This window comes from Protomyctophum parallelum (genome assembly GCF_964188405.1).
Source record: "Protomyctophum parallelum genome assembly, chromosome: 1".
Lineage (NCBI taxonomy): Eukaryota > Metazoa > Chordata > Actinopteri > Myctophiformes > Myctophidae > Protomyctophum > Protomyctophum parallelum.
In genome coordinates this window covers 3,102,797-3,128,872 of record NC_139697.1, presented here as the reverse complement: position 1 = coordinate 3,128,872, position 26,076 = coordinate 3,102,797, and the positions used below count along the sequence as shown (strand labels likewise).

The following is a 26,076-nucleotide window of genomic DNA, read 5'->3' as shown; positions in this document are numbered from 1 at the left end:
TGACTAAAACCAAGTGAAAACTATTCAGGAGACTATGACTAAAACTAAAACAGAAATTTGCTGCCAAAAACAACACTGGCGTGAACGTGAACTGGCGTCTTTCTTACCGATGTGAGACTGCTGCGCCGCTGCCAGGGCGTACTGCTGCTGTTGGGCTGCGGTCAGCTGCTGTACGGCGAGAGCGTTGTTCCTCTGGAAGAGCTGCAACGCACACACAACCACGGTTACTGAAGAGTTACTGAAGAGCTGCAACGCACACACAACCACAGCTACTGAGTTAGGTACTTTATTCACACATAAATGTGTAAAACACTGGGTCCAAACAATAATACAAAAAACCCATGAATCAAAAACTTAAAAAAAAAAGGTACAATACATTAAAATATGCAATACACAATACAGAATCCCTTTACCACCGGAGCTTTCTGTTGCTCCACAACAAGTGACAGGCAGGCACAGGTACAGTAGCATAATGCAAAGTCTCTGTTAGTGCCCACAAAGAGTGAGCTCAAATCAATACCCTCGTGTCCATATTTCACTCTGATATCTTTGTGTAAGACACACCAGTGTTGTGGGACACACCAGTATGTGCTGTTCGTTTTGTATACCAGTCTCAGTCTCAGACATCAAACATTCTTGCTGACCTCGATTAGTCGAATAGTCGACTAATCGATCGGAACGGGTCTCAGTCGACTGACCACCTCTTAGTCGACTGGAGTCTATCAGGCCAGATTCAAGTCACAGGCAGTGGCACATTGCCACACAGGCAGACACACTCCACATGCACATTGGAGATTTGAACAGTCAGAATGTTCAAATGTGTTTATGTCCCCACAGACCTAGTGGAATAATACAATATTTTTGTATATTTTTGTAAATATTGTATTTTTATATAAAAAAAATTGGGGCAAAAATAAATAAATATATATATTTTTTTTTTGATGAACATCGACTAAGAGGTGGTCAGTCGACTGAGACCCGTTCCGATCGATTAGTCGACTATTCGACTAATCGAGGTCAGACCTAATAGATCTACAAGCTCGTAGCGCGCCACCGAGTGGCGCGATACGAGCTTGTAGGTCTGCTATTTTTTGAAAAACCGAAGAACGACTGACATAGAAACATATAGCTTTTTCAGAAAACTGTCATTTTCAAACGGACTTTTTTTAGAATCTGATCTCAAGTCAGAATGGGTTAAAACACACACAGAACCACACATCAAACATTCTGACACCGCTCCACAGCAGGTCTTAGAACACACACACACGCACGCATGCACGCGCACACACACACACACACACACACACACACACACACACACACACACACACACACACACACACACACACACCTGCCATAGAGAGACACCAATGTTTACGTTATGACTTACATTCAGGATCTAACATGAACATCCGTTCAGCCTCACGGAAATGCTATTTATTTTTATGGTCGCCCCCCTCTCTCTCTCTCTCTCTCCCAATGTTATGGCTGGCTGGCTCCGCGCGTTGGGAAGTTCCAAATAATTGTTGTGCATTGTTTTGGGGCAGGGGGGGGGGGGGGGAGGTTCTCAACGTTTTTGGCTGGGGAGGGGACCCCCGGGAATGCTTTGGCCATGTCTCTCGCCCCCCCTCCCCCCCCCCCCCCCCCCACCCCCCAATACAAACAATGCCTTGCAAAAATAACCTTAATATTAGAGACAATATAGCATAAATTAATACTGAAACCAGACCAGACATAAGCATTAAAGGGATTGTGACATTAAAAAAAAGGTTTTGGAATTGTTTTTTTTAGGTTTTCTAATCTCAATTGCACCCAAAAAACATGAACTTTTAACATTCAGTAGATTTTCTGTGATCTGGGGTTTTGTGGCTCAAACAGTTGCTCTGATTTGCCGGCAGTAAGTGATGTAAGACCCTGCAAATCCCATATATGTCAATGGGATTTGCCAGCAGATGTCACTGTTTTCACAGTGTTGCCTGTTTTCATTGTAGCTCAAAAGGCTTCCAAACACCAAAGAAAACTTCAGACCACAGAAAATCCACTGAATGTTCAAAGTTCAGGTTTTTTGGGTGTAATTGAGGTCATAAAACCTAAAAGAAAAAAGAAAAATAAATGAAAATGAATGTCATAAAACCTTTAAGCCATTTTGGGGCGGGAACCCCTTTTGGTGTTAGCATTATGTTGTGCTTTAGCTATTGAAAAATAGCAGATCTACAAGCTCATAGCGCGCCACTCGCTTGTAGGTCTGCTATTTTTTTGAAAAACGGAAGAACGACTTGACATAGAAACATAGCTTTTTTAGAAAACTGTCAGGATGTAGAAGACATTAATAGAATCTGATCTCAGGTCAGAATGGGTTGAGGGAAGTTTATCTATGTACTATGTCAGAGCCAACGCTTTAACTCATGTCTTTGCTTCTGGGGGGGGGGGGGGGGGGGGGGTGGAACAACATATTTTCAACATATTGAAAACAACATATTTTCATATAATTTCTGGGGATCCTTGACATTAAGTATAGTTTGAGAGAACCACTGATACAGAAACAGATTTTTTCAGAAAACCGTCAGGATTTAGAAGACCTTTTCAGGTCTTAATGGGTTAACAAACACAGTACAGATTCATCGCATCATTAATTTCTTTTTAATATTCAATATCGAATCTGCCTCGTGCAACTTATGTTTAACCCATTTTAGGACGGGAACACGTTTTGGTGTTAGCAACTCGGTGGCGCGCTACGAGCTTGTAGGTCTGACATAGAAACTGACACAGAAACATAGCTTTTTCAGAAAACTGTCATTTTCAAACAGACATTTTTAGAATCTGATCTCAGGTCAGAATGGGTTAATACAAGGCCTTTAAAAGCCAACACAATCAATTTGCAAATCATTCGTATATAAGGACAATAATAAACGGTGAGTAAAAAGTAAAAAAAATGTCATACTCGTGACAGCCAGCCCTACCATGTGTCTCAGTACCTGCTGCTGATTGGTGTAGTCAAACAGGCCCACGGTGGGGGCGGAGTCCATGGGCATCTGGGAGTTGTAGTCAAACTGCAGCGGCTCCATCACGGACTCCATTTGGTCCATGGTGACGCCGCCTTGCTCCACGCCCCCCGAGAAGTCCTCCTGGGGGGGCTTGGGACCCCCGCCCCCGCCCCCTCCTCCTCCTCCTCCCATGGGCACCATGCCCCCACCGTCGCCGCCCACCCCACCGTGGAGGGGGGCGATGCCCAGCATGTGGTCGCCCTCGAGGGGTCCCTGGGGCGGCATTATGTTGCCCGGCGGACGACTGGACAACAGGGTGACCATGGAATAAAAAAAAAGAACGACAGGAAAAACCTCGTGAATAAACGTGTAATGATGATAATGTTTACATCTGACAATTGTTTTTTTTTTGGCAGCAAAATGTTAATGTTTTGGTTTTAGTCATAGTCTTAGGAATAAAACTCCATTTAGTTGTCACATTTTAGTCACCTGGAATGTTTTAGTGTTAAAGGGACCCTTTTGCAAAAGAATATATGTTAATGACATTTAGAAGCTTTAGAACACTTTCCTGGGGGTCTTTATGTGTGTAATATGTGGTTTTAGATATTTTAGATTGTAGCAGTGAGCACAGTGTCTGATGTCATGGACACTGGGCTCACTTACTTCCTGGACTACATGTTGTCTCAGTAAGACAGCTCTCCCCCTATCCACAAGGAGGAGCAGTGCACCAAAGCTTTATGGGAATTGTAGTCCAGGAAGTATGCCCAGTGTCCATGACATCAGAGACAACAGGCTCACTGCTCAGATCTAAAATATCTAAAACCACATATTACACACATAAAGACCCCCAGGAAAGTGTTCTAAATCTTCTAAACGTCATTAACATATATTATTTAGAAAAAAGGGTGAAATGTCCCTTTAAGGCTCATTCATAGTCTGGTTTCGGTGGTGAGGTGACCACCGCTCCGGTGGTGAGGTGGTGACCACCGCTCCGGTGGTGAGGTGACCACCGCTCCGGTGGTGAGGTGGTGACCACCGCTCCGGTGGTGAGCTGACCACCGCTCCGGTGGTGAGCTGACCACCGCTCCGGTGGTGAGCTGACCACCGCTCCGGTGGTGAGCTGACCACCGCTCCGGTGGTGAGGTGACCACCGCTCCGGTGGTGAGCTGACCACCGCTCCGGTGGTGAGGTGACCACTGCTCCGGTGGTGAGCTGACCACCGGAGCTGAAATAACGTTGAGCGGTGGTGAGTAAAAACAGAGAGAAGGGCTGTAGCTAGAGATGCAACAATACTGATTTTTCAATTCCGATCTGATATATTAATTTTGAAATTTCCCGATATTTGCCGATCCGATATTTGCTGTAGGCTACATAGCAAAACAAATAAATACAAAAAAATGCATTAACTTTCAATAAGCCATTTATTAATTGTACAAATGCCTTACATTTAAATTCAAAGAGGGGATGTTTATGGTTAAGTGTTTAACCTGTAAAGATAAGTATAAGAAGTGTTTAACCTGTAAACCTTAAGGAAATGGCAACCTGTTAATTAATACTATGGTTTATTATTATTATTATTATTATTATTATGTGCAAAGGTACATTTTTACCCCTAAAGTGATGCCTGCATGTAACCTGTTAATTAATACTATGGTTTATTAATAATAATAATAGTAATTATTATTATTGCTATATACACGTGGTACCTTTTTACCCCTAATGTGATGCCTGGAATCAGCTGCGCTATCATGTGACAAAAGCCTTGAGCCTTACCGACAGAACTCGGGGAGAACATTTTTTACCTCAGGACGTTTGTTATGGTGCTAGCTGGTGTTGTGTTTATGCTACTTTAGTTTGCAAACTCTGTCTTTGTCTTAAGAATTGCACTAAACTTACAATCTGAATCAATATTTGAGCTTCTGACAACAATGTCATGGTTTGATAACTGAGCCAATTATATAAAGACGGATTTAACCGCGACGACGACGTGCGCTTATTCTTCTTCATCATCGTCACAGCAGCATTTCTTTTCAATGGCAATAATAAAGTTACAAATATTTAATCACACTCTAAACAGCACGTGTGTGAAAATAACAGAAGACATGTAACACATTATTGTCTGCTGTGTTGCTATTCGATGTGTACACTGTGCAATGTTTATAGAGGTATGGTATCTAAAGAGCACAAAGTACCTTTCTGAACGCGCCAAAGTATCGCGAGACTTCCCACCGTTTCCTGTCTGGCAGCCAAATCTTGCGATACTTTCAAGGTTCAAGGTTTAAAGGTTGTTTATTAGTGTCCCCGAAGGGCAAAAGGTTTTACAGCAGGTCATAAGGCTTGAAACACATATAAATACATCAGTCAGACCAAAGTTATTTGCTGCTGGTCGCAAAGCGTGCGCTGCGCCCGGCCTACTTGCATCTTCAGGCGACCGCCTTCTTCAGAAGCAAGTAGTAGAGCCAGAAACGATACCTGCTGCTGTTTAGATCCTCAGATAAAATGATATACTGTGCACTCTGTGCACGTCGAAAAGTAAGTGATTAGAAAACAACCTGTGATAATCTTGTCTTCTGTTATTTTACAGAAGTGATTACTTTACTAAAGGTCTCAATTGTTCATGAATAATGTTTGTTATGAGCTGGTCCAGCCGGCTCCATTCACTGCCATGTATTCATTGCACTTCCGGTGTGAGTTTGGCTCCCATGAAAGTGTCATGGCGCAGCCCAGTCACGTGACCACTTCTCTTCCTTCTCAGAGCTTCCTTGGACTACATGTTGTCTCAGTAAGTTCAGCCCTCTCCCCATCCACGAGGTGGAGCAGTGCACCAAAGCATTATGGGAATTGTAGTCCAGTAAGTGAGCCCAGTGTCCATGACATCACTGCTAAAATCAAAAATATCTAAAACCACATATTGCACACATAAAAAAGAACCCCAGGAAAGTGTTCTAAATCTTCTTCATTAACATATAATGTTTTTGCAAAAAGGGTGAAGTGTCCCTTTATTGCACCAAAGGAGTTCACGGAGTCTCCTCCCCTGGCTTCCTGTGTTGCAAAACACGGCCAATGTGTGTCCTTTGGAGCGCCTAAACACGGCCAAAACACGGCCAATGTGTGTCCTTTGGAGAGCCTAAAACACGGCCAAAACACGGCCAATGTGTGTCCTTTGGAGCGCCTAAACACGGCCAAAACACGGCCAATGTGTGTCCTTTGGAGCGCCTAAACACGGCCAAAACACGGCCAATGTGTGTCCTTTGGAGAGCCTAAAACACGGCCAAAACACGGCCAATGTGTGTCCTTTGGAGCGCCTAAACACGGCCAAAACACGGCCAATGTGTGTCCTTTGGAGCGCCTAAACACGGCCAAAACACGGCCAATGTGTGTCCTTTGGAGCGCCTAAACACGGCCAAAACACGGCCAATGTGTGTCCTTTGGAGCGCCTAAACACGGCCAAAACACGGCCAATGTGTGTCCTTTGGAGAGCCTAAAACACGGCCAAAACACGGCCAATGTGTGTCCGTTGGAGAGCCTAAAACACGGCCAAAACACGGCCAATGTGTGTCCGTTGGAGCGCCCAAAACACGGCCAAAACACGGCCAATGTGTGTCCGTTGGAGAGCCTAAAACACGGCCAAAACACGGCCAATGTGTGTCCTTTGGAGAGCCTAAAACACGGCCAAAACACGGCCAATGTGTGTCCTTTGGAGCGCCCAAAACACGGCCAAAACACGGCCAATGTGTGTCCTTTGGAGCGCCCAAAACACGGCCAAAACACGGCCAATGTGTGTCCGTTGGAGCGCCCAAAACACGGCCAAAACACGGCCAATGTGTGTCCGTTGGAGCGCCCAAAACACGGCCAATGTGTGTCCGTTGGAGAGCCTAAAACACGGCCAAAACACGGCCAATGTGTGTCCGTTGGAGCGCCCAAAACACGGCCAATGTGTGTCCGTTGGAGCGCCCAAAACACGGCCAAAACACGGCCAATGTGTGTCCGTTGGAGCGCCCAAAACACGGCCAAAACACGGCCAATGTGTGTCCGTTGGAGCGCCCAAAACACGGCCAATGTGTGTCCGTTGGAGCGCCCAAAACACGGCCAAAACACGGCCAATGTGTGTCCGTTGGAGCGCCTAATCCGCCACAACAATCAGACAATCCGTTCTGACCATCTTGGTTCATCGATGCACAACAGCAGAGGCTAATATCGGTGTCATGATACTGGCACCCCAAACACACCGCAAAGCTGTGTGAGAGATATTATCCTCCTAGTCACCTGACCTGAACCCAAGGGAGCTGCTCTGAACCAACAACGCTCTGGGGCAGTCCTGCCAGCAGTGTTGTTTTTGGCAGCAAATTTCTATTTTAGTTTTAGTCATATAGTCTCCTGAATAGTTTTCACTTAGTTTTAGTCACATTTTAGTCACCTGGAATGTATTAGTGTTAGTCTAATTTTAGTCGACTAAATGTCATAAGATTTTAGTCGACTAAATCTACAGGTGATTTAGTCGACTAAAATGTATTTTTGCGGGCCTTGTTGCCGTCATGACTTATTTTACACGCTCGTAGATCGGCTATTTTCAGCATGCAACCAAGTGTAAAATGACTTATACTGGATCTGTTGTCCACTAGTCCCTTCCTAACATTTTAGTCTAGTTTCTATTTGTTGACGAAATTGTCAGTATATTTTTAGTCTTAGTTTTAGTCACCATAGCATAGTTTTAATTTAGTTTCCATTTGGTTTTCTTCAGTGGAAAAGGTAGTCGACGAACATTTTTCGTCTTAGTCCTGCCAGAGGATCTGAGAAATGCCTGGAAAACCTCCCTGTTGCAGCGGTTGACTCTGAAGGCCTAGTATTCATAGTCCAGGTTTAGATAAGGTGACCGCTGAAACAGTGGTTAGTAAAAAATTAAAAATGTAAAAAAAAAATGACAAAGGTTGAGCACCACCGACATAGAAACATAGGTTTTTCGGATTTAAAAGCCTTTTTTTTGTATGGACCGCAGTCCAAAATGGGTTAACTTAACGGGCAACCGTTAAGTGTCAACGCCTGTGTTGGTGTGAATAAACTGGGGTACAGCATTTATAGCCTCTACGGGAGTTTTTGAACAAAGTATAGTTATTAACCCATTCTGAACGGGAACCCATTTTGGTGTTATAGCATCATGTTATGCTTTAGCTATTGAAAAACAGCAGATCTACAAGCTCATATCGCGCCACCGAGTGGCGCGCTACGAGCTTGTAGATCTGCTGTTTTTGAAAAATCGAAGAACGACTGACATTAGAAACATAGCTTTTTTCAGAAAACTGTCAGGATGTAGAAGACATTTTTAGAATCTGATCTCAGGTCAGAATGGGTTCATCAGACCAGTGTGTGTCCAGTGGAAACCTCGTATGAATCTGATCTCAGGTCAGAATGGGTTAATATCGTGTGTGGCGTGCTGCGTCCGTCCGTCCTACCCGAACTCTTTGACCACGTCCACGTCGAGGCCGTTCTGCGCGGGCAGCCCGTTGGGGTCCCCGATGATGACGTCGATGCCCTCGGCCTCCGCCAGCTCCTTCAGCTTCTCTCCCTCGAACGTCGGCACCTTGTTGGGTTTCTCCCTCTTCTCCTCCTCCACCTCTCCATCCCTCTGGCCCTGTGGGGGGGGAGACAGACCCAGTTAGACAGACAGAACGTCGGCACCTTGTTGGGTTTCTCCCTCTTCTCCTCCTCCACCTCTCCATCCCTCTGGCCCTGTGTGGGGAGAGAGACCCAGTTAGACAGACAGAGAGAGAGAGAACGTCGGCACCTTGTTGGGTTTCTCCTCTTCTCCTCCTCCACCTCTCCATCCCTCTGGCCCTGTGGGGGGGGGAGAGAGACCCAGTTAGACAGAGAGAACGTCGGCACCTTGTTGGGTTTCTCCCTCTTCTCCTCCTCCACCTCTCCATCCCTCTGGCCCTGTGTTGGGGGAGACAGACCCAGTTAGACAGACAGAACGTCGGCACCTTGTTGGGTTTCTCCCTCTTCTCCTCCTCCACCTCTCCATCCCTCTGGCCCTGTGGGGGGGGGGAGACAGACCCAGTTAGACAGACAGAACGTCGGCACCTTGTTGGGTTTCTCCCTCTTCTCCTCCTCCACCTCTCCATCCCTCTGGCCCTGTGTTGGGGGAGACAGACCCAGTTAGACAGACAGAACGTCGGCACCTTGTTGGGTTTCTCCCTCTTCTCCTCCTCCACCTCTCCATCCCTCTGGCCCTGTGGGGGGGGGGAGACAGACCCAGTTAGACAGACAGAACGTCGGCACCTTGTTGGGTTTCTCCCTCTTCTCCTCCTCCACCTCTCCATCCCTCTGGCCCTGTGTTGGGGGGGAGAGAGACCCAGTTATAGAGAGAGAGAGAGAGAGAGAGAGAGAGAGAGAGAGAGAGAGAGAGAGAGAGAGAGAGAGAGAGAGAGAGAGCGAGAGCGAGAGCGAGAGCGAGAGCGAGAGCGAGAGCGAGAGAGAGAGGAGAGAGAGAGAGAGAGAGAGGAGAGCGAGAGCGAGAGCGAGAGCGAGGCGAGAGAGAGAGAGAGAGAGAGAGAGCGAGAGAGAGAGAGAGAGAGAGAGCGAGAGCGAGAGCGAGAGCGAGAGCGAGAGCGAGAGAGCGAGAGCGAGAGCGAGAGAGAGAGAGAGAGAGAGACAGAGAGAAAGAGACAGAGAGACAGAGAGAGAGACAGAGTGACAGATGGAACAGCGTTTAGGAGAAGATGGTCAACCTGCCCCCAGGGGAAATGGCTCCACTCAGAAGCCCTGCTCTCCACTGTCAATCTAAGCTAACCAAAATAAATCGCAAAAGTGATCGTTGAAGGTATTTTATGACAGCGAGGCAGAGGTGTCTGACCAGTTTGAAACACTTTTAAATCCATTTTGGGCGGGCACCCCTTTTGGTGTTAGCATTACGTTATGCTTTAGCTATTTAAAAATAGCAGATCTACAAGCTCATATCGCGCCACCGAGTGGCGCGCTACGAGCTTGTAGGTCTGCTATTTTTGAAAAATCAAAGAACGACTGACATAGAAACATAGCTTTTTCAGAAAACTGTCATTTTCAAACAGACATTTTTTTAGAATCTGATCTCAGGTCAGAATGGGTTAAATCCAATATCAGCCCCTTTTCCTCCCCCGTAGTTACGGCAGAATAGCAATACAGTGTGATGTATTGTTTATTTTTTAATCATGTAATTTTACTTAAATGTATTTTTATATCGTTTGTGCTTTCCTCAGACCTGTACTGTCTGCAGAGCAAGAGTGGAAAAGAGGGTCTCAGCTCTCTCAAGTGTATTTTCAGAGGAATTAAATAAGGTTGAAATTAAATTTGAAGATACAAGCAGCATAATATCCATTTTATTTCCCCTCGGGGTCGAATAAAGTACCTACCGTACCTAAAGCTACTTTTGAAAGACAGTGAAAATCTTTCCAAACTATTGGATGGGAACCCCTGTTGGTGTTTTAATCAGACCAGTGTGTGTCCAGTGGAAACCTCGTATGAATCTGATCTCAGGTCAGAATGGGTTAATCAGACCAGTGTGTGTCCAGTGGAAACCTCGTATGAATCTGATCTCAGGTCAGAATGGGTTAATCAGACCAGTGTGTGTCCAGTGGAAACCTCGTACGAATCTGATCTCAGGTCAGAATGGGTTAACCATTATTTTAAACCTTAGCTATTGAAAAATAGCTTCGTAGAAAAATAGATTGACACGTGGTGCAAATCTTTGAATATATATTCTTTCAGAGCGAACGTTATTAACTAAAATCTTTGCTTCTAGGGGGGGGGGTCCCTGGAACAACATATTTTCACATGGGGGGGTCGCCGGCAAATTACATATATTTTTGGGGGTCATTGACGTGAAAACGTTTGAGAACGACTGACAATAGAAACATAACTTAAGGGTTTTTCAGAAAACTGTCAGGATTTAGAAGACATTTGTAGAATCGACCTCAGGTCTAAATAGGTTTTTGACAAACTGTATCATCGCTAGGGCTGTCAAAAAAAATCGATTCGAGTTAGAATCGTGATTCTAATGCCGTCCGATTCAGAATCGATTTTCATTTTCCAAAAAAAAGAAAAAAAATGCAATGCATTATGGCCTGGGTTTCTGCATAGTGCATTTACTACCAGCTAAGCTAAGCCTGCCAATTGTATTAATTTTACACCTGTTTTAATACTAATGTATTGTTCTGGTATTGAGTGAGAAGAGATTTTGTAACTTTTGTACTGGTTCAAATGTGTGCAAGCTAAATAAATGAGACATGTTCTTACTCTTGGATTTAACCTTTGTGTGTTTAAATCATTCAGTTGATAAAACCTTTACAATTATACAAGCTTTTTACTAAATGTACTCTGCTTTCATGCCAGAAGACTGGAGTAGATCATGCTAAAATTAAATTTAATTGTTTTTAATAAAAAAAAAAAAAACTGCTTTAGAATCGGAAAAAAATTCTTTTTTGAATCGAGAATCGGAAAAATCGAAAAGATCGTTTTTGAATCGAATCGTCACCCCAAGAATCGGAATCGAATCGAATCGTGGGACACCTAAAGATTCGCAGCCCTAATCATCGCCCCCGACCGATGGCCTATAAATATGGATTATGGTTCATGGGGTCATCAATATGTCCGTACACGGACAAATGTGTTCGTGACAAGACTCGTATAGATTTGTTTTTACACGCCATTATAATGTTATAAAAGATTTTGATCATTAAGATCCAATGACCAAATGTCAAGTTTCCAGGTTTCCTTCAGAATATGTTTGACACAGATTTACCAATGACACGTGAGGAGTCAAATAGTACGCGACGCGTTGTGAGATTGTAGATCTGCTATTTTCAGCATGCAACCCAGCATAAAACTGGATCTCTTGTCCACTAGTCCCTTTCTAACATTTTAGTCTAGTTTTTATTTGTTGACGAAATTGTCAGTATATTTAGTCTTAGTTTTAGTCGTCATAGATTTGTTTTTATTTAGTTTTAGTCAGTGAGAAAAAGGTAGTCGACGAACATTTTTCGTCTTAGTTTTAGTCGACGAAAACAACACTGTTCATAGCGACTCACGTAGGGTCCCTTGCGGAGGCAGACAGAGAGAGAGAGAGAGAGACAGAGACAGAGAGAGACAGAGAGAGAGAGACAGACAGAGAGAGACAGAGAGAGGGGTTCGTAGTGACTCACGTAGGGCCCCTTGCGGAGGCAGAGAGAGGCAGAGAGAGAGAGACAGAGAGACACAGAGACACAGAGACAGAGAGAGAGAGAGAGGGCTTCGTAGTGACTCACGTAGGGTCCCTTGCGGAGGCAGACAGAGAGAGAGAGAGAGAGACAGAGAGACACAGAGACAGAGAGACAGAGAGAGAGAGGGCTTCGTAGTGACTCACGTAGGGTCCCTTGCGGAGGCAGAGAGACAGAGAGAGACAGAGAGAGACAGAGAGAGAGAGAGACAGAGAGACACAGAGACACAGAGACAGAGAGACAGAGAGAGAGAGGGCTTCGTAGTGACTCACATAGGGTCCCTTGCGGAGGCAGAGAGACAGAGAGAGAGACAGAGAGAGACAGAGAGAGACAGAGAGAGAGAGAGAGACTGAGAGAGACTGAGAGAGACAGAGAGACAGAGAGAGAGAGAGAGAGAGAGAGAGAGGGGTTCGTAGTGACTCACGTAGGGTCCCTTGCGGAGGCAGAGAGAGAGACAGAGAGAGACAGAGAGAGAGGCAGAGAGAGAGACAGAGAGAGACAGAGAGAGAGACAGAGAGACACAGAGACAGAGAGAGAGACAGAGAGACACAGAGACAGAGAGAGACAGAGAGACACAGAGACAGAGAGACAGAGAGAGAGAGGGGTTCGTAGTGACTCACGTAGGGTCCCTTGCGGAGGCAGAGAGAGGCAGAGAGAGAGACAGAGAGGGGTTCGTAGTGACTCACGTAGGGTCCCTTGCGGAGGCAGAGAGAGGCAGAGAGAGACAGAGAGACAGAGAGAGAGAGGGGTTCGTAGTGACTCACATAGCGTCCCTTGCAGAGGCAGAGAGAGAGAGGGGTTCATATAACTCACGTAGGGTCCTTTGCGGAGGCAGGAGTCCAGCTTGTCGGCGGGCGAAGACGACAGGACGTACTCCACCATGCTCACGCCCAGCCCGCCGCTCTCCGACCGCGGTGACATCACCGAGCCCACGCCCCCCACCTCGCCACCGCCGCCCTGGTGGAAGCCCTGGCCCGGCCGACGGGACACCATGATTGGCTGAGACACAGAGTGGTCTGGAGAGGAGAGGAGGAGAGAAAAGACCATGCATTTAGTAATGTGTAGGATTTGTTGATTTGTTTTAAATGTTCTTTCCACTGTTGAGAAAGCGTAAACTGAATGACCTGGTGACCTGTGATGAGTCCATCCATGTAGTCATTTACGCACAAGATGGAAATTCAACAGAAAAAGGGAGTTATAGGGGATTCACACTGAGACGGACTGAATCCGTTTCATTGGAACCGTTTCTGAATACGGTTGCCTGGTCCCCGATGGCCATGATTCACATTGCCCGAGATTCAACAGCGCACCCGGGTACACTTGCATAACACACTTTAATCCTCCTGATGACGGTGTGCTTGATGGCTGGCGCGCCCGGACACTGACCATCAACTGTGCGACATTGTCTCAAATAAATCCAGACACACTGCATTGCATTGCCTCTTTGCCGTTATACTACTTCACTGTCAGCCTGCCTGCTATTCACTGTGTCAGTCAGTTCTGTGCTCCAGTGTATTAGTTTGCTATGGATTCTACTTTAGCATTATTATTATTTTGTTTTACTTTGGAAACTGTGCCAAGCAAAGCCCAAGAGCCACGTGTAGTCCGCAGAATAAGATCAGCGCGTACTGCGGTGCTGCGCGTATACGCAGATTCAACAGGAGAAGGGCGGCGTTGAGAAATGCGCTGGTGTTACGCATGTTTTTTTTTGTTGACGCTTGGCTCGTCGACTGCATGCATTCACATTGGAACGATCCGTATCTGAATACACTTCAACGGTCCAGAGACCCTCCCCCCATGCGGTCCCGGGAACGGTTGGGCGATCCGCTCCCGGGAACGGTACGCATCATTCACACTAAACCACAACATCTGACAAGTGGTCCCGAGTGCGCACCCGGGACCATAGTGTGAATCCCCTATTAGATTCTCAAGAAGGGGGAAGTGCACCGGATTGTCTGGTTGAGTCATTATTATTAGGACATTTGACCAGTTGTAGTCAACGGTTGAGAAACAGTGAGATGTACATGTATACACATGGGATGCATAGCAAGTATTAACTTACAAAAGCACTAATCTTAGGCCATATCCCCACCCAACACAATAGTGGTCCCCAGGTTGATTCAAAGTCAGGGTGGTGGTCCCTTGTTCACAATCAGTTGAAAACCCCTGTTTTAAAGGAGAATTCCATACTAAAAGGCTTTCTTACCTTTCTTTGTAGTTGTTACGTCCCCACCAAAGAGGTCCAGGTGTTATTTTGTGCAAAAGCTCCTTATTGGCTATTTCCTACCATAAGCCCTAAATGAATTGCATTGAATTGAATGGGAATTGAATGGGGCTATGGGGTGTTGTGCTAATTCGCTTATTTCCATCGCTCAAAATTATAATTTCTTTGTATATATCCTCTCTTCATCATGTAAATAATATCCCAAACGGCACACTTTACTACTTCTTTCGATGGAAATAAGCGAATTAGCACAACACCCCATAGCCCCATTCAATTCCCATTCAATGCAATGCAATTCATGTAGGGCTTATGGTAGGGAAAATAGCCAATAAGGGGTTTTTGCACAAAAAAACACCTGGACCTCTTTGGTGGGGACGTAACAACTACAAAGAAAGGTAAGAAAGATAAGAAAGCATTCTAGCATGGAATTCTCCTTTAAAGCATTATGTTATACTTTAGCTATTGAAAAATGGCAGATCTACAAGCCCTTAGCGCTAAGAGCTTGTAGGTCTGCTATTTTTGAAAGATTGTTTAAAAAAAAGAAGTGGCGCAAACCTTTGAACATATTTTTTCAGAGCGAACATTTTTAACTCAAATCTTTGCTTCTAGGAAGGTCCCGGAACAACATATTTCCAGATGGGGGTCGGTGGCTAATTACGTACACATTTTTGTTTCTATGTCAGAACCACTGACCTTAGAAACTAGGATTTAGAACTTTTTTAGACTTTTTTTTAAATCATCCTCAGGTCAAAATGCGTTAAACCAATATATCCGTAATCGGTATCAGAAAAGGCAGCAGAAATGTCATTTTATAATAATTATGTTGAAACATTTTTTTTAAAAGCCTGAAAAAGCCTTTTGTGATGATGAAGGCTGCAAATGAGTGTGTTCTTCTGGGGAGGCTTTCAAAATAGTGTTTATATAAGCCTTTTTTCAGAATGGCCCAAATTATTATTATTATTTCATCATAATAATATCATAATATCATATTTGAATCATATTGGATATGTCAAAAGAACATTGTGAGACAGTTTGATCCTGCTACAGATTAAGCACAAAAACATGCTGTGTCGCTACTGTCGAGAGGAGACTTAACCCATTCTGACCTGAGATCAGATTCATACGAGGTTTCCACTGGACACACACTGGTCTGATTAACCCATTCTGACCTGAGATCAGATTCCTACGAGGTTTCCACTGGACACACACTGGTCTGAGAACATAACAATGTTTAAAACACCAAAAAGGGGGTTCCCGCCCCAAAATGGGTTAACACTGCCAGGAAGAAAACAGCTTCTCTCCCAGCACTGCGGTGCAATTAAACAATGCTACTTGTACGCCTATCCCCTCACGCCCCAGTGTGCAATAATTGGATAACAAGCATAGCACATTGTGTGTGTATATATATATATATATATTATTATATACACACACACAGTACTACTTTATTTTATTTATCGCACTATTACAACACTACGGTTTGGACATAATGTATCAACAACAACTTCTCCATTACTATGATATATTAGTGACCTTGTATATTATTAGTAGGATTCATCGTGTTGCTCTAATAGAGCGGCGCAGTCCCACCCCCTTTCAGAACAGCGAACGGCCCAGGAAATGAAATGCAATGCATTCTGACCATAGGATTTTCTTTAAGTATTTTATTTAAAGACGGTTACGCCGCGGACAAAGCCAACTCGGATCGTGACAAATCATGACAATGAACACTATATTTTGGGCCGATCAAATAATTTATAAGAAGAAAAACAAAACAAATAGTGTTGTTGTCTCCTGCCTTTATTTTCTTCTTTCTAATGATTTGATCGGCCCCAAAATATTGTGTTTGTTGTCATGATTTGTCACGATCCGAGTTGGCTTTGTCCGCGGCGTAACCGTCTTTAAATAAATACTTTAAGAAAATCCTATGGGAGAAATGCATTGGGATTCATTTCCTGGGCCGTTCGTTGTTCTGAAAGGGGGAGGGACTGCGACGCTCTATAGTGTTCGTTTATTCGTCCATTTAACTTTTTTTTTTGTATTATTCCTACTTTGTTCTTTTACAACATGTTAACGCGTGGCGTTGTGTGAAATCCATGATCTCCACCGTGGTTTAAAAAATGCTCATTGCCACAGCCTGCAGAAGGTGGCCTCCCACCATGACCTTCACCTCCCACCATGACCTTGACCAGAAGGTGACCTCTCACCATGACCTTGACCTCTCACCATGACCTTGACCTCTCACCATGACCTTGCCTCCAGTAAATGCCCGATTTAGTCTTAGTCGCCAGCGTGTGAGACCAAGTATCAATCACCCTTATGGCTGAGCTACACCAGGCAATTTTGCGTGCGTGCGTATGCGTTTACTGCGTGCGTACAGTGCGTTTGGATAGGACCAATATATGTCAATGATACCAGCTACACCAGACGCACGGATACCGCGGGCCATCCTACGCCTGCTCTAAAAATAGGATCGGTTCAAAAAAAATGACGTGCGTATGCCCCCATACGCACGTATCTATCTATATATCCTCCCGAAAGGTCCCGCACAAACCTGCCGCGCGTCTGACAGATCGATGTAGCCAGGGCATTTGGCTTACGCACGCACGGTCCGTGTGTTTAGAGCAAACACGCGAGAAAAGCCTGGTGTAGCTCAGCCGTTAGGCTGGGTGTCTATGAGTGGAGTGGTGGGCTGACTGGCTGCTCTAGGGGCTCTAATCCACCTGGAAAGGTTCAGACCTGTGCGGCCCCTCTCCCCCATTAATCCATTCTGACCTGAGATCAGATTCATACGAGTTTTCCACTGGACACACACTGGTCTGGATTAACCCATTCTGACCTGAGATCAAATTCTAAAAATGTCAGTCGTTCTTCGATTTTTCAAAAAATAGCAGACCTACAAGCTCGTATCGCGCCACTCGGTGGCGCGATATGAGCTTGTAGATCTGCTATTTTTAAATAGCTAAAGCACGACATGATGCTGACACCAAAATGGGTGCCCGGTCAGAATGGGTTAAATGTTTCGGTTTGGGTATTTGTAAAGAACAGCAGTCATTTTAGACTCATTTCAAACTGACCAACGGCAGTTGTCAGATTAGATTTAACACATCAGTTAATTATTACTTCTACACTCTGTCAAATTCACTCAGCCGGAAGTGCATTTTACTCCTGTCCAGAATATTGATGTCAACTTTTAATCTGTTAATCTGAATCATCATCATAATCATATCCAATGTTGCTCGCCGCCCACAGAAACCTAATATTATCCAAACAAGCCTCGAGGTGACCGTCGGCCACACAATGTTCAGCGTGTTGGCTTAGCAGAGACTGCAGCGCTGCACACAGGATGCTGAAACTAGCCCATTCTGACCTGAGATCAGATTCATACGAGGTTTCCACTGGACACACACTGGTCTGATGAACCCATTCTGACCTGAGATCAGATTCTAAAAAATGTCAGTCGTTCTTCGATTTAAAAAAAATAGCAGACCTACAAGCTCGTAAGCGCGCCACTCGGTGGCGCGCTATGAGCTTGTAGATCTGCTATTTTTCAATAGCTAAAGCATAACATGATGCTATAACACCAAAATGGGTTCCCGTTCAGAATGGGCTAGACAATGTTCAGCGTGTTGGCTTAGCAGAGACTGCAGCGCTGCACACAGGATGCTGAGACTAGCTGCACTATGAGCTTGTAGATCTGCTATTTTTCAATAGCTAAAGCATGTATGATAGAATTGCCCGGGTTCAAGGCTATAGTGCTACAAAATAAATGCCCTCCTAAATTGTAACGCCCCAAAAAAAAAAAACCCGGCCTCGACCCCGATAAATGTGCGACAAACTGAGCCCCGACCGACCCAGACAATGCATGGCCGGGCCGAGATCTTAACCCATTCTGACCCGAGATCAGATTCTAAAAATGTCTTCTATACATCCTGACAGTTTTCTGATAAAAAGCCATGTTTCTATGTCAGTCGTTCTTTGATTTTTTTCAAAAACAGCAGACCTGCAATCTTGGTGCGCCCGGAAGACCGCAGCACAAGACCCTCCTCCTCCATGAGGAGTTGTACCCCGATTAATTTGCATTGGCCTCAATTTCCCAGAAGCCCTAGCAAAGCCCACAGCATGTGTTGATTTCCGGTTTCGTCATCAAAACGAAACCATCTCGTCTCTAGCTCCGCCGCGGCAAAGACAGAGTTTCTGAGAGACAGCGAAATGCCTTCACGACTGACGACCTATGTCGCGACGTATATTTTTCCGTCGCAACGTATATTCGAGTACGTCCTGGCGTAAATATCAATTCGTCCCGGCAGAACGGACTCGTCGCGGCTATATCTACCCGTTTGCGACCTAGTAGTTTGACTATTCTTTTACGTCGCGACAGAACGGGACACGTCACGGCTATATCTACCCTTCTCGACGTAAAAGGTAATTCGTTGTGGCGTGTGTGGACTCGTCGCAACAGAACGGAACTCGTCGCGGCTATATCTACCCTTCTCGACGTAAAAGGTAATTCGTTGTGGCGTGTGTGGACTCGTCGCAACAGAACGTGACTCGTCGCGGCTATATCTACCCGTTTGCGACGTAATGGTTGACTTTGTTATATGCCCGGTGCGCGGTGCCCTGCGCGGTGCCCTGCGCTGCCCTACGCCCACCGCGTGCACCTTGCCGGTCCGCCCTGCGCCCTGTGGCCTGGCACGTGTGCACGTGTGCCAGGCCACCGCGTGCACCATGCCGGTCCGTGGAGCCCTTCGCCGTCCCCAGGCGACCCTGCGTTCCAGAGCTGTCACATGCCCACCGAAAATAGCAGATCTACCAGCTCCTCTCCTACATACGGGATGGCCCGACCCGCGTCTGTGGACCCCTGGGGGGGTGTGTGTGTGAGCGTCTGAGCTCCTATCTGTGTGCCTCCCCCCCCCCCCCCCACCCCATGTGGACCCTTGCAGGGGGGGGGTCGGGGGGGTCCCCCTATGCACTTTGTGTAGATGCTGCGTATCGCCTCATACTGAAAAAATTACTATTTTACGCACAGCGCAAGGCAATATGTGATTACGATCGTCCTTCTGGGGGGGGGGGGGGGGGGGCTGGCCTACACAATAGATAACCTACCCTGGCCAACACAATAGATAACCTACAAGGACATATGAATTTAATTTATATACACGGCTATATTAATTTAGCCGATCATCAAAGCTCACCGCGCTCGTATAGCGCATTGACTGTCTGTCTGTCTGTCTGTCTGTCTGTCTGTCTGTCTGTCTGTCTGTCTGTCTGTCTGTCTGTGTCTCAATGACTTGCCTTAGGCGGATAATATAGACTACAAGTACTTTATTAAAGTAAAGTAAAAGAGTTCTCTGCGTCGTAGCGCATGCAGATAGGCAGATAGGGGGGGGGGGCAGTTCTATAGGCAAGGGCAGAAGGTTCCTATAACGACAGTGGGTGCGTGCCCACCTTAGAGTAGCCTATATATTTTAAGGCACCCGCCCCGCAACTTATTATTATTGGCTTATTATTTTGCCACCAGCGGAGTTGACGGTTGACGCCGTTGTCTAGTATAGACTATAGGCCTGTGCCAGGATGATTTTAAATAAATATGTCTCTGTCTCTGCGTCTCTAGAGCTATAACATATATACTGTAGCACACATCATGTGTGACACATGTGCACACACACACACACACACACACACACACACACACACACACACACACACACACACACACACACACACACACACACACACACACACACACACACACACACACACACACACACACACACACCGAGTACTAAGTATAAGTAGCATATAGGGTACGGCTCTAAAAACATTAAATACTGCGGGAGCATTACACTAAACAAAGTTGGATTTGTACATTGCAGAAACGTAACATAACGTAAGTGTTCTTATTATTGTCCGTCTGGGTTTTATAATGCAGTGTGAGTCCGCTCCGCGATAGCCGATCTGCAAGCTCACAACGCGTTGCGCTGATTGACAGTGCACGTGCAGCAGCTACTGTATAAAATTATATTTAAGTAGGCTACTTTTTTGTGTGACGTCTGTGTGTTATTGACTTCTTGTTCCTTAATGTGCAGGTTTATCAGAGCGATATAGTGCAGCTGTGAGTGAGTAGGCCTATAGCTGCTGCTGCTGCGTCCGTGCACCAATAGAGCGACCGCGGCAGCGGCACGTATGAAATATTAAATAAAAATATGTTGGGCTTCCGGGCGTCCGTTTCTGGACTGTACCAACGGGCTTAGGGCCGGACGGTCCCTTAACTCCACGGGCCCCTATATTTTAGGCCCGTGCAGGGCTCTAGTGTGTGTGTGTGTGTGTGTGTGTGTGTGTGTGTGTGTGTGTGTGTGTGTGTGTGTGTGTGTGTGTGTGTGTGTGTGTGTGTGTGTGTGTGTGTGTGTGTGTGTGTGTGTGTGTGTGTGTGTGTGTGTGTGTGTGTGTGTGTGTGTGTGTCGCATGCGTGCGTAAAGTTAGTAGGCTATCAGAAGCAGCAACCATGCAGAGCTATACCAATCAGATTAAATAGGCTATATGCCTTAAACGTTTGACAAGCAATATTAAAAATACAAATCCACAAGCTCGAAAACCACCTGACGGGCCGCCCAAACGGGTCCGGGGACCCCCGGGCGGTACGGGTCACCGTGGACCCTTGGGGATCAAGGGGGGCCACGGGTGTCCACGTTTGCGGAGACGCTGCCTTCATATTAGCCTACTTAAATAACAAGCAGCTGATCTACAATTGACAATTTGACATGTCATTGCGTCGTATTCTGTCTTTCTTTCACGCACGCACGCACGCAGACATGTCACAGACCACCACATAACCATATTTGTATGGCCATATCGTTTATAGGCCTTATAGCTGAATAGCGCCGGCCGTCGGGGGTTCATTTGGTTCCAACCGTCCCATTATGGTCAACACTTATGATATGCTATTGCATTCTTCCAACTAAAGATTTAAATATTAATCTGAAAAAATGACATGGCACGGACTGGCTCAGAAAATCTCCCTGCATCATTATATCAAAACCAGGCCTATACTGAATGTAGGCAATTGAATTCCATGACTTTTGTTTCAATCAACTGAACTAGACCAATAAAATAGTAGGCTAGTATTTATGTTTTTCGTTAATAATAATGCATGCTAATTATTATTGAACGGTAAGTACGCTGGTATGTATACGCTATGGTATACACTATAAGCTTGTAGATCTGTTTATTTTAAGCATGCCGCCGCATTCTGTCAGAATCTCGTGTGTGTTATTATTGAACCATTTCATTTCATGTCTGTCTGTCTGTCTGTCTGTCTGTCTGTCTGTCTGTCTGTCTGTCTGTCTGTCTGTCTGTCTGTCTGTCTGTCTGTCTGTCTGTCTGTCTGTCTGTCTGTCTGTCTGTCTGTCTGTCTGTCTGTCTGTCGGCATCTGATCTACAAGCTCACGCATCGCAGCGGACAGCGGTTGATTATCGCTGGGCCGCAGCGGGTCTATATCGCCTAATGTATCATACAGCGAATGAAAGCAAACGTGTGTGTGTGTGTGTGTGTGTGTGTGTGTGTGTGTGTGTGTGTGTGTGTGTGTGTGTGTGTGTGTCGCGTGTGCGTGTGCGTGCGAACTTCATGACAGTGGTGCAGCATTACATTGTATTTTGATTTGAAATAAATAATGATGAATAGATGTCTATACTGTTGCTTGTGTGTGTGTTATGCTATAGGGTTAGCTGGAACACACGCCCTGTATGATCTGTGGTGCGCATCTACAAGCTCCAAGTGTTGCGTCCACATGCAGCGCGTTGTGAGCTTGCAGATCGTCGGTGCCCCACTATAGAGAGATGGTAGGGTAGTGCCCAAGCCTATTCCTATATGATCTGTGGCTATATTAAAGGCCTTTTATGTGATCTCACATAATGTGCGAGTCAGAGCTAACGTTACTCAATGATCATTTGCGTCTGATTGATATCACAGCACAGCGTGTGCTGAGAGAGAGAGAGAGAGAGAGAGAGGGGGGGGGGGGGGGGGGGTATGCTCCGTTCATTGGCTCTATATGCCGTGCGAGACAGGATGATTTTAAATAAATATGTCTGTCTCTGCGTCTCTAGAGCTATAACATATAGCACACATGTGTGCACATGTGATGTGTGTGTGCGCGCGCGCACACACACACACACACACACACACACACACACACACACACACACACACACACACACACACATACACACACGAGATTCTGACTAAAATAAACAGATCTACAAGCTTATAGTGTACCTTAGCGTACATACCAGCGTACTTACCGTTCAATAATAATTAGCATGTATTATTATTAACGAAAAACATAAATACTAGCCTACTATTTTATTGGTCTATAGTTGTTTGAAACAAAATGGTTGCTGCTTCTGATTAGTTACTAACTTTATTAGACCAATTTAAAATAGTATTAGATGTTTTTCGTTAATAATAACTTATGCTAATTATTACTGAACCATTTTAGATGTTTATATTTCACCAACAGGCATGATAATGCATTTATACTGCATGGCAGAATAGGCCAGTGGCCACCGGCCGGCGCAGTACGGCACAATCACAGCTCAGTCCATTTTAATATCATAGCGCAATTCCATGTTTATATACATCTGCTGGTGGGGGGTGCTGCTATATGTTGATTGCCCATTTGTATAACACATTATATAATATAGGTGCTTGTATGGTGCGTGTATATAATAGGCCTACATTTAAATGACCACATTTAACACACACACACACACACACACACACACACACACACACACACACACACACACACACACACTAGAGCCCTGCACGGGCCTAAAATATAGGGGCCCGTGGAGTTAAGGGACCGTCCGGCCCTAAGCCCGTTGGTACAGTCCAGAAACGGACGCCCGGAAGCCCAACATATTTTTATTTAATATTTCATACGTGCCGCTGCCGCGGTCGCTCTATTGGTGCACGGACGCAGCAGCAGCAGCTATAGGCCTACTCACTCACAGCTGCACTATATCGCTCTGATAAACCTGCACATTAAGGAACAAGAAGTCAATAACACACAGACGTCACACAAAAAAGTAGCCTACTTAAATATAATTTTATACAGTAGCTGCTGCACGTGCACTGTCAATCAGCGCAACGCGTTGTGAGCTTGCAGATCGGCTATCGCGGAGCGGACTCACACTGCATTATAAAACCCAGACGGACAATAATAAGAACACTTACGTTATGTTACGTTTCTGCAATGTACAAATCCAACTTTGTTTAGTGTAATGCTCCCGCAGTATTTAATGTTTTTAGAGCCGTACCCTATATGCTACTTATACTTAGTACTCGGTGTGTGTGTGTGTGTGTGTGTGTGTGTGTGTGTGTGTGTGTGTGTGTGTGTGTGTGTGTGTGTGTGTGTGTGTGTGTGTGTGTGTGTGTGTGTGTGTGTGTGTGTGTGTGTGTGTGTGTGTGCACATGTGTCACACATGATGTGTGCTACAGTATATATGTTATAGCTCTAGAGACGCAGAGACAGAGACATATTTATTTAAAATCATCCTGGCACAGGCCTATAGTCTATACTAGACAACGGCGTCAACCGTCAACTCCGCTGGTGGCAAAATAATAAGCCAATAATAATAAGTTGCGGGGCGGGTGCCTTAAAATATATAGGCTACTCTAAGGTGGGCACGCACCCACTGTCGTTATAGGAACCTTCTGCCCTTGCCTATAGAACTGCCCCCCCCCCCTATCTGCCTATCTGCATGCGCTACGACGCAGAGAACTCTTTTACTTTACTTTAATAAAGTACTTGTAGTCTATATTATCCGCCTAAGGCAAGTCATTGAGACACAGACAGACAGACAGACAGACAGACAGACAGACAGACAGACAGACAGACAGACAGACAGACAGTCAATGCGCTATACGAGCGCGGTGAGCTTTGATGATCGGCTAAATTAATATAGCCGTGTATATAAATTAAATTCATATGTCCTTGTAGGTTATCTATTGTGTTGGCCAGGGTAGGTTATCTATTGTGTAGGCCAGCCCCCCCCCCCCCCCCCCCCAGAAGGACGATCGTAATCACATATTGCCTTGCGCTGTGCGTAAAATAGTAATTTTTTCAGTATGAGGCGATACGCAGCATCTACACAAAGTGCATAGGGGGACCCCCCCGACCCCCCCCCTGCAAGGGTCCACATGGGGTGGGGGGGGGGGGGGGAGGCACACAGATAGGAGCTCAGACGCTCACACACACACCCCCCCAGGGGTCCACAGACGCGGGTCGGGCCATCCCGTATGTAGGAGAGGAGCTGGTAGATCTGCTATTTTCGGTGGGCATGTGACAGCTCTGGAACGCAGGGTCGCCTGGGGACGGCGAAGGGCTCCACGGACCGGCATGGTGCACGCGGTGGCCTGGCACACGTGCACACGTGCCAGGCCACAGGGCGCAGGGCGGACCGGCAAGGTGCACGCGGTGGGCGTAGGGCAGCGCAGGGCACCGCGCAGGGCACCGCGCACCGGGCATATAACAAAGTCAACCATTACGTCGCAAACGGGTAGATATAGCCGCGACGAGTCACGTTCTGTTGCGACGAGTCCACACACGCCACAACGAATTACCTTTTACGTCGAGAAGGGTAGATATAGCCGCGACGAGTTCCGTTCTGTTGCGACGAGTCCACACACGCCACAACGAATTACCTTTTACGTCGAGAAGGGTAGATATAGCCGTGACGTGTCCCGTTCTGTCGCGACGTAAAAGAATAGTCAAACTACTAGGTCGCAAACGGGTAGATATAGCCGCGACGAGTCCGTTCTGCCGGGACGAATTGATATTTACGCCAGGACGTACTCGAATATACGTTGCGACGGAAAAATATACGTCGCGACATAGGTCGTCAGTCGTGAAGGCATTTCGCTCCACCTGGAGTTTCTTTTTAATTATTACAATACGGCGGATTAAACACATGAAAAACAAAAGTCGGGAATGTCGTAGAAAGCACGCATCGTACCCTGGATTAAACAATTAGCGGCAGTCAAACTGTTTTAAATACCAGTCGACTCGCACGCTGAAGGCACAGAGAGGACTTCACAGCATCCTGCTCGTTATAAAAACCCACACCCGTCGCGGGTCCTTCAGAAGTTCTGACGACACGTTCTGACAACACGCGGGCGTACCTGAGGCGCCCCAGGCGCTGTCCCGCCACTGGTCCAGGAAGATGCCTTTGGGTCCGTCCTTCCCAGAGTCGTCCGTCTCCCAGAACTTCTTACCGGTCAGCAGCTGCTGTAGGACACCCCACCGGGAGGACAGAGGACACAGGACAGACAACAGGACAACAGACAGAGGAAGAGGACAGAGGACAGGGACAGACAACAGACAGACAGAGGAAGAGGACAGAGGACAGGGACAGACAACAGACAGAGGAAGAGGACAGAGGACAGGGACAGACAACAGACAGACAGAGGAAGAGGACAGAGGACAGGGACAGACAACAGACAGACAGAGGAAGAGGACAGAGGACAGGGACAGACAACAGACAGAGGAAGAGGACAGAGGACAGGGACAGACAACAGACAGAGGAAGAGGACAGAGGACAGGGACAGACAACAGACAGACAGAGGAAGAGGACAGAGGAC

The 26,076-nt window shown here is 46.1% G+C and overlaps 1 protein-coding gene across 1 annotated transcript in view; it reads right to left on the bottom strand.

Moving 5' to 3' along the window:
* Positions 1–26,076, bottom strand: part of pum1 (pumilio RNA-binding family member 1) — a 107,805-nt gene that overhangs the window by 59,319 nt on the left and 22,410 nt on the right. The window contains 5 exon segments of the mRNA XM_083785916.1: positions 108–201; positions 2,976–3,288; positions 8,435–8,613; positions 13,025–13,227; positions 25,618–25,723. Of these exon segments, the coding sequence (XP_083642042.1) occupies positions 108–201; positions 2,976–3,288; positions 8,435–8,613; positions 13,025–13,227; positions 25,618–25,723 (895 nt within the window).